At 38.4% G+C, this 15,680-nt stretch overlaps 1 protein-coding gene across 1 annotated transcript; it reads left to right on the top strand.

The window, feature by feature from the left end:
* Positions 1 to 11,699: 11,699 nt before the first annotated feature.
* On the top strand, positions 11,700 to 12,089 carry LOC145066881 (uncharacterized). The gene has a single exon (XM_079014131.1). It carries the CDS (start codon positions 11,700 to 11,702, stop codon positions 12,087 to 12,089), a length of 390 nt encoding a protein of 129 aa, XP_078870257.1.
* Positions 12,090 to 15,680: the final 3,591 nt, after the last annotated feature.

The raw sequence follows: 15,680 nt of genomic DNA, 5'->3' as shown, positions 1-15,680 counted from the left end.
GCGGATTTTTATCAAGATAAACACTTCACACAATTGGTCTTAGTTGGTCTTTGTTTTATCCAAAACATCACAACTTACCAATTTCAAACGTGCAAGAGTAAGAAAAGATTTTACTCTACATTTGATAAGTGTTATAAACCTTTCTTAAGATATGTCACTCAATTTAAAATCTTGGAGTACAACTCTAAGGCGTGATTTTGGAATGAAGTACGATTTATCTTTTGATTTACCCATTTTAACAATTCATGATTCTTCTTCTTAGCCATAAAAATGCACTAAGATGTCCTTAGAGGATCAATTGTGGTATGGTTTCATAATCACTAATATAATCATAAAACAAGATACTCAAGTACTCTCCCATCTCTTTACATTGGAGAAACTTTAGTCTTTTTTCCTAATTTGATTCTTCTTATTCGTTCTACTATACATTGAAACTTTTTAATGAATCATAATTACACTTAATCTTGTAAGTATAACCATATTTACTAAACTTTAGCAAATCATAACGAATAGTCTTATCGTTCTTTGTGTTGGACATGATCAGCGCACAACCAAGTGTACCAGATCCCTAGTCCTTTACTTGACTCACATATACATGTGAACAAGGAGTTAGTCTTAATTTTCCAAAGATGAAAATTCTCATTCATCACACATTAAAACTTGTATGATTCCAAGTTTCCATCCAATTGAACCTTGGTTGCTGAGAATCTTTCCTTAATTGGTAAATTATGACACTACCAAAAATGAAAGAATCAAATCCATTTTCAATATTGGTATCAATGGAAACGTGTAAACAACAATTTTCACAAATGCCATTGTAAGGATACTTAAAATAAAATCAAATAAAAAATTTTCCTTTTATTTAAAAATTACATTAAACTTATCCTTACAATGCAAATACATATGAAAACTATGTTGTTATCTAATCCTAAGCAATTTATCATACCTCTCAAGCAGCAGCTCAAAATCAAGATCATTAAACCATGTGATCAAAATCCATCTCTTCACGATCAAAATCAGTATACTCTTCCTTTAGGCTTCCTTACGTAAAGTCAAACATTTTGACTTTGCCATCTCCAAATAAGAACTTAATAGAGTTAGATAATGGACTTACCTAACGTAAAGTCAAAAATTTTGACTTCACCGTCTCTTAGACCTCTCAGGTAATTAGGGTAGCTTCGCTTCCAATGTCCCTTTAATTGGCAAAAGAAAAAAAAGCTTTTTTCAAATTGGCATATGAGACAATTCCAGAATCGGCCTTTCTCTTAAGTTCAAACTTTTTGACTTTATCCAATTTCTCTCCCTAGGAGAAGAAATCACTTCTGGATTGTTCCATGGAAACTTGGGAAGTAGACCTTCCAATCAAATTTGCTTTACCAGTGCTCCAAATCATTGCTGATTCAACAACAACAAGCAAATATGTAAGATCGATAAGGGTCATGTCGTGATCTGTCATCAAGGAGTGATTGAGGAACCAAGTCAATAGCCAGCTTCCTCAAGACTTCGACAACCAACTCTCCCAATCTGTCAATATATAACTTGATATCCATGACCTGAGCACATATAGAATTTGCTTGCCAACGGGGATTGAGTGACCTTGAACTTTTCAAGTCTTTGAACTTGTGGGTTATGGAGTATAATTGAAGGAGGTGGAGTAAGTTAAGTATGATTTCTAGTCCCATTAATGCACGACAAAGAGATTAATCTTTCACCTCAATCGCCATGTTGGATATCATCTTCATTAGGAAAAACCTTTTCTAAAAGGATACGAAAGACCATAGTTGTCAGAACTAGACATCTATGAGGGAGAAATTCAAGTTTAATTGATTTAAGTCCTTAATATAACACCCAAAATGAATATACTAAGGCTAGGACCCAACACAATAATTTACAAATTGGAAGAGGGATGTCGTAATCCAATTGCAAATTATTTGAAGGTAGGTAAATGATGATTTACTAATTTCCACCATGAAAAACAAAAAAGAACTTTAGGTTTTAAATGAATTGAAATTCCTAGATCTTTTGAGATTCATTGAACTTTTCAATGGCATGTTTAATCTCGATTATGCCCTTCAAGTTTGTGACTAGGATGCCGAGGATCACAAACAAGGTGTGAATAACCATGCAAATTTGCTTGGTACACTTAATGTTACAAACCACCTAATCAATGTGTCGGTTAACCACACACGCTCCATTGATCTATGATTAACATCAAGCTACCCTTTGCCATGCATTGTCAGTCCCAGATTACTGTGCCACTTAACTACACACGTTCCACTAACGACTTAACATGGTGCAAAGTGCAATTTCATGGGTTAGCACCAAATTCACATTTTTCCTAAAGTAACTAAGATTGGGAATTTAATAAAGTTTAGTTACTTTAAATATTCATTATACTTTTAATGAAAATGTCCTGTCAAACCCATTTGGCTAACGACCCTCCACCAGTCATGGAAGCGTTGGGTGAGAATGAACACCTATTAAACTACCATTTTGTAGGCAGTAACCTTATACCCCCTTATAGACCGGCTTCATGAATGAGGCCTACTAACGGTAAGACTGAGTTGTCTTATACATATATATAAGTATTAAATTTTAATATTATAATAGTATAATGGTGTATTATAACTTTTTAAAACACTTGGTGGTTTAATCCATTAATTAAACTATTAATTTAATTTAATTAAACTTAAACCATGTCATTATGGAATTATTATCTCTCATTTAATTAAACACTTTAATTAATTTAATAAAGTCCATAAGGTTTGAATTTTAACTTTTAAAATTCTAGGGTTTGGAATTAAAGTATTCATAAGAGAGAATTTACAATTTCCAAAACTTGAGGGCAAGTTTTGAAACTTTTCAAAACTCTTGGATTTTTATGAAAAACTTTTCAAGTTCCATAACTTGAGAACAAGTTATGGAAGATATTTACACCATTAAAAATGAGACTCTTCCCGTTTTCATAACCTATGAGGATTAATGACTTTTAAAAGAAAAAACTCTTCATTTCCCATAACTTGAGGACAAGTTATGGAGTTCATAAAAACCATTAAGATCAAATATTCTAATTAACACAATAATCAAATAATTTTCTATAATCTAGATTAAACTCATAAGTAAAGATAATTCACATCAACAATTTTCAAAAAATTAGTTAATCATATAAACTAATACAAATCTTGAAAATATGACAATTATCGTGTTTTTGGATGAGGATAATCAATAACATAGCATCAAAATCTAATTTTATGAACAAAAACATTTTGTGGTAATGATCCGAATCCAAAACAGGCCAAAAAAAACTTGAAAATTTGTTGTTAAGGGCACCAACTCGTCGAGTGGATGAATTGACTCAGCGAGTTGGCTGAGTTATAAGGTGAACTCAGCGAGTCCACTATCCAGACAACAAATAACAATTTTTTCACTTTGAAAACCAATAACAACATCAAGTATAATAGAAAACAACCCATGGCTTTGATACCACTGTTGTGTTTTGTATTCTACAACATCCTATGGTGCACAAACAACCGTAAAGGCTTTGGATCTATGTTTTCTCTAATTATACATGCAATATTGTTTCCAAAGCTTTAAGCCTTCAACTAGCATGCAATTGACATAAACAATGTCAAATACTAGTTAGGAGTTTACCTCTTTATGTAGCTTGTAGAACTTGTTGTATTTGGCCTTTAAGAACATAGCACCAATAGTCTGGATGCCTCAAATGGAATCACAACACACCTAGGACAAAAGGGTGACATTTGAGATAGAATAATAGCCACATAAAACCATCCATATGAACTCCAAGAACATAAGTGGCAACTTTTGCCTATGGAGCAACATATTTATATATGGGATTCCAAAGGTCATGGGTTAACCCAAACCTATACCCATGGGTTTATGATCCATGGTTCATGTGGCCCAACTCTTAGTCCAACATGGATCAATAGCCCAATACATATGTTTCACTAATTACCATAATTAGTACCCATAGATTTAATTAGTCTCTTTTGATCACTAAATTAATTCCAAACTAATTCTTGATCAATACTAATTAAATCATATGATTTCATATTAATATATTATAACTAATAATATATTACTAAATCATGAATAACCTCTTCTCAAAAGTCCATCCTAACAAGTTGTCCTGATGATATGCAACCCAAATGGACAATTATACTCTCGGGTCAAGTACATACCAATTATAGTTATGGGCTTTGACACCTATTCCAACATGATCAAGGAGGGTATTTTAGAGCTTTTGGATGAGAGGTTGAGTGCTTTCCACACTTAGGTGGCGGCCATGATGGGATCGCGCACACTGACTTTTAAGGAGTTTAGGGCTTGTGGAGCTCCCGACTACCATGGGGCTCGGGACCCATTGCGAGTACCAGATGGTTAGCAGATGTCGCCAATTCATTCTGCAGTAGCAGATGTCCCGAGGGGGACAAGGTTCGACTGGCGTCCTGTCTTCTGAAGGATAGGGCATGTGACCAGTGGGAGGAGATCGGACATGCCATTGGTGATGATGCAGCTCTGAGAGATTTTTCATCTAGGTTCATAGCCGAGTTTGCACCTGTGATAGAAGTGCAGTAGCTTGCTAGGGAGTTCCAGGATTTACAACAGACTACTAAGATGGTGATGGAGATCATCGCTAAGTTTAAGGAGAGGTCCCCTATTATGCTGTAGTATGTGGCAGACGAGGAGATGAAAAAGGCCTGATATCATGAGATGTTATGGAGTGACATTTGGCAGTTTGTGAGCCAATCCAGCTGCAAAATGTTGGACGATATGATTGCCATATCTAGAGAGAGAGAGAGAGAGAGAGAGAGAGAGAGATTTACTTAGAGATGTACAGGAAGAGGAAACCAGATGCAACATCTGGTATGGAGGGTTCGGGTAAGAAGCCCAAGACAGATTCCCAAGGAAAGATCCAACAGGTTCGAGGCTACTGCGGAAAATGCAGTAGGTCGCACAAGGGGACGTGTAGTGCAGGTAGTTCGGGCTACTTTAAGTGCGGTCGAACTGGGCATGTGAGCAGGGACTGTACAACTACCACCACCACCACTACATCATCTGATCTGATTTGCTTCTAGTGTAATCAGAGGGGCCACAAGCGGTCCCAGTGTTCGATCCTGGCAGTAGCACGACAGGTGCAAGCACCCACTCCTGCTATATTGAGGGCAGCACCCACTCTTGCTATGTTGAGGATTACAGATGGCCATCAGGGCCGTGCTGAGGTACTAGTGGCAACGAGTAGAGCCTTCCAGTTGACAGCAGTGGAGGCACGTGCAGCTCCTAATCTCTTTATCTATGTTGATTATTGCTTATGTTTATGTGTTTTGTTATAGGATCATTCCTTGTGAACGGTATATCTGTCCAGGTATTGTTTGATTCGGCAGTTATCCAATCTGTTGTGTCTCTTGCACTCAACAAGCGATTCATAGGAGCTCCGAGAGAGCTGGATTGCCCACTTCATGTGGAGATAGCAGATGACAGGATTATTAGGATAGCAAGGGTTCACAGGGGATGTACTCTACAGTTATTTGACGAGCAGTTTTTAATAGATTTGGTTCCTATTTCCCTACGAGCGAACAAGGTCATCATGGGTATGGACTGGCTGAGCCCCAATGGGGAAGTGATTGACTGCGAGCAGCAGCTAGTGAGGGTTCACACTCATAGTGGGGCGGGGCTAGTGATGCAGGGCTAGAGGCCACAACACAGACTAGTTTTTTGTTCAGCAGCGAGGGCGAGGCGCCACTTTTAGCAGGGTTGCATAGAATATGTCACCTATGTCATGGATACCCGGGAAAAGGGTAAGGCGATGGTTGATGATGTACCGGTAGTGTGAGAGTACCCGGACGTATTCCCAGAGGATTTACCTAGGGTACCTCCGGAGAGACAGGTTGAGTTTAGAATTATCGAAGTCCCCGATGCGGCTCCGATAGCCAAGGCAACATATCGGTTGGCTCCTCCCGAGATGTTGAAGTTGTCTACGCAGCTGCAAGAGCTGGTAGACAAAGGATTTATCAGGCCTAGCAGTTCGCCATGGAGAGCCCCAATCCTATTTGTAAAGAAGAAGGATGGGTCACGTCACATGTGTATAGACTACCTAGAGCTGAACAAGGTAACGCTGAAAAACCGTTACCCACTTTCGAGGATAGATGATTTGTTTGAACAACTTTAGGGAGCATCTTGGTTCGCCAAGATTGATCTATCGTCAGGGTATCACTAGATGCGAGTCAGGGATGATGATGTGCAGAAGAACGCTTTTAGGACTCGCTGTGGTCATTATGAGTTTATTGTGATGCCATTTGGGATCACCAATGTTCCAGCCACGTTCATGGATCTCATGAACCGCATGTGCAGACTGATGCTAGATCGGTCTGTAATAGTCTTCATTAATGATATCTTTGTTTACTCCAAGACTCAGGACCAACATAAGGAGCACCTGAGGGAGGTGTTGGAGATGCCGAGGGATAAACTTTTTGCGAAGTTCAACAAGTGTGGGTTCTGGTTGCGCGAGGTGCAGTTTCTTGGGCACCTTGTCAACCAGAAGGGTAATCTGGTCAATCCGGCTAAGACAGAGGTTGTGATGCAGTGGGAGATTCCGAGGTCTCTAACTGAGATTCAAAGTTTCCTGGATCCAGTGGGTTATTACCAGAGATTTATTCAGGACTTCTCCAATATTGTAGTTCCTTTGACCCGACTGACCAAGAAGTCAGTGGTTTTCTGCTGGGGGCCTGAGCAGCAGGATGGTTATGCAAGGCACCGATTTTGACCTTGCCAAAAGGATTTGATGACTTCGTAGTTTACTGTGATGCTTCGATCACATGCATGGGAGCAGTTTTGATGCAGCGGGGTCATGTGATAGCTTATGCTTCGAGGTAGTTGAAGCCTCACGAGGCTAACTATGTTGAGTTTTATGTACTCTAACATTCCTATGGTGCACTTCCAACCCTAATGCTTTGGATCTAAGTTTTTCTCTACTTGCACATGCAATAAACATTTTTCCAAAGCATGAAGCCTAAACTAGCATGAAAGGTGATGTTTGAATCATAAAAAAACTAGTTAGAATATTACCTTGTGTAGTAGCTTGAATAACTTGGCTTCAAGAAAGCTTAGCACCTCAAGTGTGATGCCTCAAATGTTTGACAAAACACCAAGAGCAAGTAGGATGAATATGGAAGGCTATGGAGACACAAAAATCAGTTCTCTCTTCTTGGAGTATAAGGTGTATGTATCCAACCGGTTTCTAGGCTTATAGATACACACACACACAAACACACACACACACACATATATATATATATATATATATATATATATATACATATTTAGGTGTGTGTGTGTGTGTAGAATTCCAAGGGTCATGTGTAACCCTAATCCATACACATAAGCTTATGATCCATCCATTTTATTTGGATAACCACTTAATGGACTAACCCATAAGCCCAAAAAAGATCAATCATGGATCATTAGCCTAATTCATATATATATATATATATATATATATATATATATATATCAATTTAATTAGTCTCTTTTGATCACCAAATTAATTCTTGATCAATACTAATTAGATAATATGATTCCAAAAATATATTATACTTATAATATATTAATAAATCATAATTAATCTGTAACGCCTGTGTTTTTGGGCTAAGAATTAGTAGATGATGTAATAGTCTAAGTCAACCATTGTAACCTATTTTGAAGTAATAAAGATGAAATATATGAGTATTATGTGAATTATGTGCTTATATATATATTTTATAAAGATATAATAAAAATAAGCATCCAAAATAAAGTGTTAATAAACCGAATATCGATACATGAAGTGGTAGTGGTCGTGACAAGGATTCTGGACGTATAAAGAATGTCGAAATCCGAGTTATAACAAAGAAGTTATGACATGTCGAAGTTTCGCGACAAAACCGACATGACACTCAGGACGTACATAGTGAATTTGCGATGAAATGATTTTTGGACTTAGTGATCTAAATGAAAGTTGTAGATTTCGTTAAACCGAGAGCATGCATAAAAAGTACACCCAAATCTGACTTCATATGAGGAAGTTATGATTTTTCTAAGTTTCGGATCGGTAGTGCGCAACCCAGAGTCCGAATATTAGATCGAGCGACTTATGGCTGACACAAATTAAAAGAGAATCAAATATCTCATTAATAGTAGTGTAACGGTATAAAGACAGACGAAAACGGACGTCGGATGAAGAAGTTATGGATTTTTAACGGACTAATCATGTCCCGGACTGTTAACAATATAACTTTAAAATAGAGTCAAAATTAGCAGACGAAGTCTAAACGAAAGTAGTAGAGTACGGTCCCACCTACTTATGGATATAGAAAACATCAAAAACGAAGCTTGTATGAAAAAGTTATGAAATTTTGAAGTCAGAAAGGAAAATCACGAGGCTGGGTGCGAAGGTTATGCCCCGTGTAGACTGAGGATACATTGCATCCGAGTATGCCTCGCGTACGGCGTCCTTACGCTCACTGGAATAATCCTTCCTGCGGTCCGAGATAGGCCACAAAGCCCCACCTAAGTTGTGACGCGTGTTGTACTATCCTTGTTCTTCGCCCTGCGTAAGCAGCTAAGCGTTGCGCGTACTAAGAGGCCTCGTGCCTATAAAAGGGCTACGAGGGCAGCCGGTAAACTCACACTTTTTCCCACTTCTTTCTCTCACTACTATCTCTATATCCTATCCTAACCTCCCCTAAACCCTAAGCAACCCCCTGGCACCGAAGGAAGCCCCGAGGCTCCCGAAGGCTCCAAAAAAGAGCTTTCCGGCTCAGAAATGCTGCTCCAGCGAAGCCCGCTTTTTAATAAAAATCTGTTGTATGTGAGATACGCCTACTATACTTTAAATATAGCTTATATATAAATATAATATTTTTATAGATAAGATTTATTAGTGATTCAAAGTCGTTATACTGATTGATCTACTAACGGGAATGATGTCTAGGCTGTGATTTAGTGAGGTGTTTAAAGTGGGATTTCCAAACAGTATACTTCGTATACCAAACGGGCTCTACCTCCGATATAATCCTACCTCTTTGTTCCTTACTTGATAGATCATGAACTAGACTTTGAGTTAATGATGAATCTAGACTAATAATTAGTCACAGTGAATATTAGAGAAAAATCTAGTGGTAATGATACTAGGTTTCGTCAAAAGAAAATAAATTAATAAAAGCGAAGCGCTGTCTGAGTTCGGAATCACCACCTTCACAGGTGAGTGCATAGTTACTTTCATCATACACATAGATATGAAGTATTTTATATAAATTATGTGCTATGTGTGCACATTGTCTGAATACTTGTTGCCTATGCTGGATAAAAGATTTTATACACGTTTTAAATGATTTAAACTATATATGTATTTTATATCTACAAAAATGATGGGGTAAAACATGGGTATATGTAATAAATGATGTGGGATAAAATGATGAGAGGCCTCGATGTTGTTGTTGTTGATTCTGTCATCTCGCAGAGTATGGATGACGACTATGGACTCTTCTAGATAGTCCAGTGGAAACCTATCAGGCTCGCAACCTATAGGTATTTGTGAATGATGTGTTCACCAATGTACTCCAGCCCCCTCATGGTTGTCTTTAGGACATTTATTACCGAGGAACCCCCTTGGCAGTAGTGTCCATCCCGATGATGATCCTTAGGCTAGGTCTCTTATGATAGATGTTTAGGGACGTAAAATGAGGATAACAGGAACGAGTAATCGGGTTATTGTTGGTTGATGAAATTAATAAACTTATTGATTGTGGGTTGAAAACCCTATGTGCTCACCAGGCTCCCAAGACTGACCCACTCAGTTTCTTGTATTACAGGTAGTGACACTCGAGCATAGATGTGATGTGTGGATGAGGGATTACGAATTATAGGCATGTAGATATGAATAAATGTTGTAAGGCTTATATTGTACTGTTTATGCTTTTGATTTGTATCGAACATGATATCCCGAGGTTTTAATGAAATACATTTCTTCGGAAATGCTTTGATAAATCTTTATCATATTTTCTTTTGGGAACAAATTCTGCAACACTTTTATTTAAAATGTTACTCTGATTTTTAAACAAAGCATAAACAAAATCAGTCTTTTCTGGCCACGAAAATGGGGATGTCACAATTGGTATCAGAGCATTAGTTTAAGCGGACTAGGAATTTGTAGGATTTCTAGACTTAAACTTAGAATGCTAAGTGATGATTGTGAGATGAGTGTCTACTATATTTGAGACACAAGCAATAGTTTATTTTAGGAAAGATGCCTAAAATGCTTTGATGTGCTATATGCTATTATTTGTTCAGATCTATGGTTTGTTTCCGACCGGATCCGAAAAACTTATGTGTTCAGAATTCTAAATGTACGACTACGATATTAGAAATAGCATGCAAACATTTCAGAGAGATAATGATGATTTAAACTTCTATCCTAAATAAAGATCTAAATTCATCCTATTCGGTGTATAGATCAAGATGGCAATAACCCGAAGTGGAAACGCAAACAGAAATAGGAATCACCAGCCGCAACCTCAAGTGATTGAGCAAGTACCTATTGTAGCATCCGCACCTGAGCCAATCAGAATGACCGGGGTACAAGCGATGATCCAGATGATGTTAGATCGTTAAATGGAGGAGAAAAGGTGATTACTACTACAAGATAGGGACGAACCTACGATGCCAGTTGAACAACCCAAATTGAACGATGGGCAGTCAGAAGGAGGGAACTACAGTGGGACCGTTGGTTAAGCCAACCCACCAATAGTTTGACGAAACGACCAAGATGACAGAGACAAAAGGAATGGATGCAAGTACAAATATTTCCTAACTTGCAAGCCATCGACCTTCACTGGGAAGGAAGATCCAATCGGATTTATGGATTGGATATCGGAGATGGAATTGGCCTTCATGACATGTGGTTGCAGAGGCAAGTTACAGACCATATTTGCAGTACGCCAGTTCAGGGGAGGCGCGGTTCGTTGGTGGAACACCTTGGGGAAGACTCTGAGCCCCAATAAGCCCATGCAACTAACGTGGTCAGAGCTTTTGGTGCAATTCAAGCGCAAGTACTGCTCAACCTAAAACCTGTTTGAGTTAGAGAACCAATTCCTAACTTTGAAGAAAAGGAGCATGTCCATTGATGAATACACCAACAACTTCACAGACAAGATGGAGTTTTCCTTGAGCCTTGTCCCATACGAGCTAACAAAAATTGACAAGTACGCAAAGGGACTTCCATGGGAGTATACGATGCCAGTACGTCATTCACCTACTTTAGAGGCAGGTATCTGGGCTGCCATGTCTGTGGAGGATATGATCATGCGAAGAGCCACCAACAAAGTCGAGGTTGGCAAGAAGAGGAAATTCGAAGATCTGCAAGGCCCAATAAGAAAATCAAGTTTGGTTCAAGGAAGTTTGGAGGAGGAGGAGGCAACGCGAAGTAGTGTGACAAGTGCAAGAAGAAGCACTCTGGGAAATGTGACGAAGAATTCAATTGTTTTAAGTGTAGAAAGCCCAGGCACTATGCCAACGAGTGCACGTTCAATAAGAAGGTATGTTATGGGTGCAACAAGGAAAGGTACGCCTCGAGAGACTACCCGAAGAAGAATGAGGCAGCAAGACCCAATGTTCCACCAAAGCCGAAGGAGAAAACCTTCTAGATGACGCTAGAAGCTACGAAGGAGGTAACAGATGGTACCTTTCTTGTAAATAGATTACCTGCCAATATAGTATTTGATTCGGGAGTGAACTACTTCTTTGTATCGCATAAGTTTGGTGGGAAACTAGCATTGCCTATAGAAAAACTTCATTATGCCCTAATTGTAGAGGTTGCCAGTGGCAAATTCATACCTGTTAGCGATTTCATTAAGAACGTCGTCATCGACTTAAACGGAAACGAATTCCATGAAGAGATGTTACCCATTGAGTTGAATGGTTTTGATATCATACTGGGAATGGATTGGCTTAGCGCCAATGGTGCTGAAATACTATGCAAAAAGAAGATAGTAAGAGTAAACCCACCTGGAAAAGAGTCATTCATGGTGTATTGAGACAAATGCAGAGTGAACTTTGGAATCATTTCCCTAATGAAAGCCATAAAATATTTGTCAAAAGGATGCACATCATACTTGGCATTCGTGATCGATGCTAAGAAGGAAAAAAAAGGAAATGCATAGTATACCAGTGGTGTGTGATATTCTGGAAGTCTTTTTCGAAGATCTTCCCAGATTACCGCCTAATAGAAAGTAGAGTTCCGAATAGACTTGTCACCAGGAACGACACCAATAGTGAAAGCACCATACCGATTAGCACCGATAGAGATTAAGGAGCTTATGACTCAACTTCAGGAGTTGTTGGACAACGGTTTCATTAGACCTAGTTCATCAACTTGGGGAGCTCCGTTGTTATTCGTAAAAAAGGACGGAAGAATGAGGATGTGTATAGACTATCGAGAGCTGAACAAAGCAACAGTTAAGAACAAGTATCCATTGCCAAGGATTGATGACCTATTTGATCAGTTGCAAGGTTCGAGCTATTTCTCAAAGATCGATATTTGGTCAGGATATCATCAGCTAAAGGTAAGAGAGCAGGATATTGAGAAGATTGCATTCAAAACAAGATATAGACACTACGAGTTCTTGGTTATGTCATTTGGACTAACCAATGCTCCAGCGACATTCATGGATTTGATGAACTGGGTTTGTAAACCATTCCTCGATAAATCTTGGATAGTTTTCATACACGACATTCTGATTTACTCGAAAATCCAGGAGGAGCATGGCAGACAACTGCGAGAAGTGTTAGAAGTATTGAAGAAGGAGAAGTTGTATGCAACGTTCTCCAAATGCGATTTTTGGATACAAGAAGTCCAATTATTGGGTCATCTGGTTAACCAATAATGGTTGACGGTTGACCCAACAAAGATTGAAGCTGTGATGAAGTGGGAACGACCAAAATGTCCCACGGAGATTCGAAGCTTTCTGGGATTAGCTGGATATTACCAAAGGTTTATCCAAGGCTTTTCTTCGATAGCTGCTCCATTGACAGCTTTGACCCACAAAGGAGCTACATGTACATGGAGCGAGAAGCACGAAGAAGCATTCGAGAAGCTAAAGAAGAAGTTATGTGAAGCACCAATTCTTTCTCTACCCGATGGAGTTGAAGACTTCGCAGCGTATAGCGATGCGTCAGGAGTCGGTTTGGGTTGTGTTCTAACTCAAAGAGAAAAGGTGATAGCATACGCATCTTGACAATTGAAAGAGCATGAAAAGAACTACCCTACTCACGATTTGGAGTTGGCAGCAGTAGTGTTTTCCCTAAAGATATGGAGGCATTACCTCTATGGCACAATGTGAAAACTTTTCACTGATGATAAGAGTCTCTGATATCTCTTTAATTACAAGGAATTGAACATGTGGCAACGACGTTGGCTAGAGTTACTCAAGGACTATGACTGTTAGATATTTTACTACCCCTGTAAAGCAAATGTTTTAGCTGATGCTCTAAGTCGAAGAAGCTTCAGAGAAAAATGACTGAAAGGAAGAACATTTAGGCAAAATGTTGGAGTTCGGTACAAACAGCCAAGGTTTAAAGGTATTCCAAGATAGGATCTGGGTACCTACGACGGGAGGAGTAAGAGATCTTCTGAAGGAAGAAGCTCACAAGACCATGTATTCATTTCATCCCGGCAGCACTAAAATGTATAAGGATCTAAAACCCTACTACTGGTGGTCGATGATGAAGCTCGATGTTGCAATGTATGTGGCCGATTGTGTAACTTGTACAAGGGTTAAGGCACAACATCAGAAACCATATGGGAGTTTAGAACCTTTACATGTACCCATGGGTAAATGGGAAGACATCACCATGGATTTTGTGACATCCTCAATTTCTCGGCAAGAAAAGGCCGATTTAGTTTATGTTTTTAAACTAAAATCAGAGTAATCTCTCCGATAAAAATATGCAGAATTTCTCCCATAACTAAATATGATAAAAATTTATCAAAGTATTTCTTAAAGAAATGTATCTTTCATTTCATTATAAAACTCGGGATGTCCACATTGATACAGACCAAAACCGTAAACAGTATATTATAGACCTTACAACAAATATTTACATCTAATGGCCTATAATCCAAAAATACCTCTTCATCATCCAACTAAGCTTTGGGTCCACTACCTGTAATATTAAAAGTTGAGTGGGTCAGGCTCGGGATCCTGGTGAGCATATAGAGTTTTCAACCCACAATCAATAAATTTATTAATTTCATCAGCCAACAATAAATTTATTAATTTCATCAACCAACAATATCCCTGATTACCCATTCCCGTTATCCTCACTTTACGTCCCTAAATATTTATCATAAGGGACCTAGCCTAAGGATTTTTCTTCGGAGTGACAATACTGCTTAGGGGATTCATCAACAATACATGTCAAATAAGGCAACCATGGGGGTATGGAGTACACTTGGTGAACACTTAGTTCAAAAACACTTACGGGTTGCGAGCCTGCTAGAGTTCCATGAGACTGTCTAGAATAGTCCTTGGTTGTCATCTATACTCCACTAGATGACTGGAACAACAACAACATCGAGGCCTCTCATCATTTTAACACACATCAACTATTTCATCTACCCATGTTATACCCAATATATTTGCAGATAAAAATACATATACAATTTAAATCATTCTAACATGTATAAAAATTTCATTCAACATCCATCTCAAATAAACAAATAATATTTACACACATAGCACGTATTTTATAGAAAATACTTCGTATCTATGTGTAAGATGAAAGTGACTACACACTCACTTGATTTAATGATAATCGGACATCACTACGTCTCTTAAAATGATCATTTTCGATAAAACCGGGATGTTTTCTAAAATAATCAGGATTCATGTGGGCAGAGTTTCGACTCGAATACTCTTTTCCTTGGGATCTTTGGCCTCTTCGGGACTTGCTTATGGTGTTAGGATGGTATTTTAGGGTTAGGGGTATTTAGTGCAACATTCAAGAAAGAATAAGGATGAGAGGAAGTAAACTTTGTAGACAAAAGTCGAATGGCCTCGCTCACTATTTATAGTGGCTGAACACTCGAGTTACGCTAGGTACTAGAAAAACAGCCTTTTACGACGCTCATTGCGCGTCGTAAAGGGCTCAGACGACGCGCAAATGCGCGTCAAGGAAGGCCCTGTCATAAAGAGAGACGACGCGCTTATAGACGACGCGCATTTATGACGCGCATTTACGACGCGCGGTTATGACACGCAATGCGTATCAAGGAAGGCCCTGTCATAAAGGAAGACGACATGCATTTGCGTGTCGTAACCTTACGACGCGCGTGTTTATAACACGCAATGCGTATCAAGGAAGCCCCTGTCAAGAAAGGCCATGTCATAAATGAAGATGACACACTTTTTTGCGTATCATAATTTTAAATGTTCTAAAAAAAATATATTTATATATTTATGAATTTTTAAATTAAATTTGCATTTAATGTCTCATAATAGAAATAAAATATCATATACAAAAAATACAATCCATTGCATAAAATTTAATGTCATACAATTCTATTTTTTACAATATATAAATTTGTATTCATCTAATCTACTTTGTGTTTCATACTAAGAGTTGAA

The sequence above is a fragment of the Lactuca serriola genome, chromosome 8 (assembly GCF_051521515.1).
Source record: "Lactuca serriola cultivar US96UC23 chromosome 8, Lser_US96UC23_V15, whole genome shotgun sequence".
Classification (NCBI taxonomy): Eukaryota; Viridiplantae; Streptophyta; class Magnoliopsida; order Asterales; family Asteraceae; genus Lactuca; species Lactuca serriola.
Note: the sequence above shows the minus strand (reverse complement) of the source record. Positions and strands in the feature narration are given on the sequence as shown.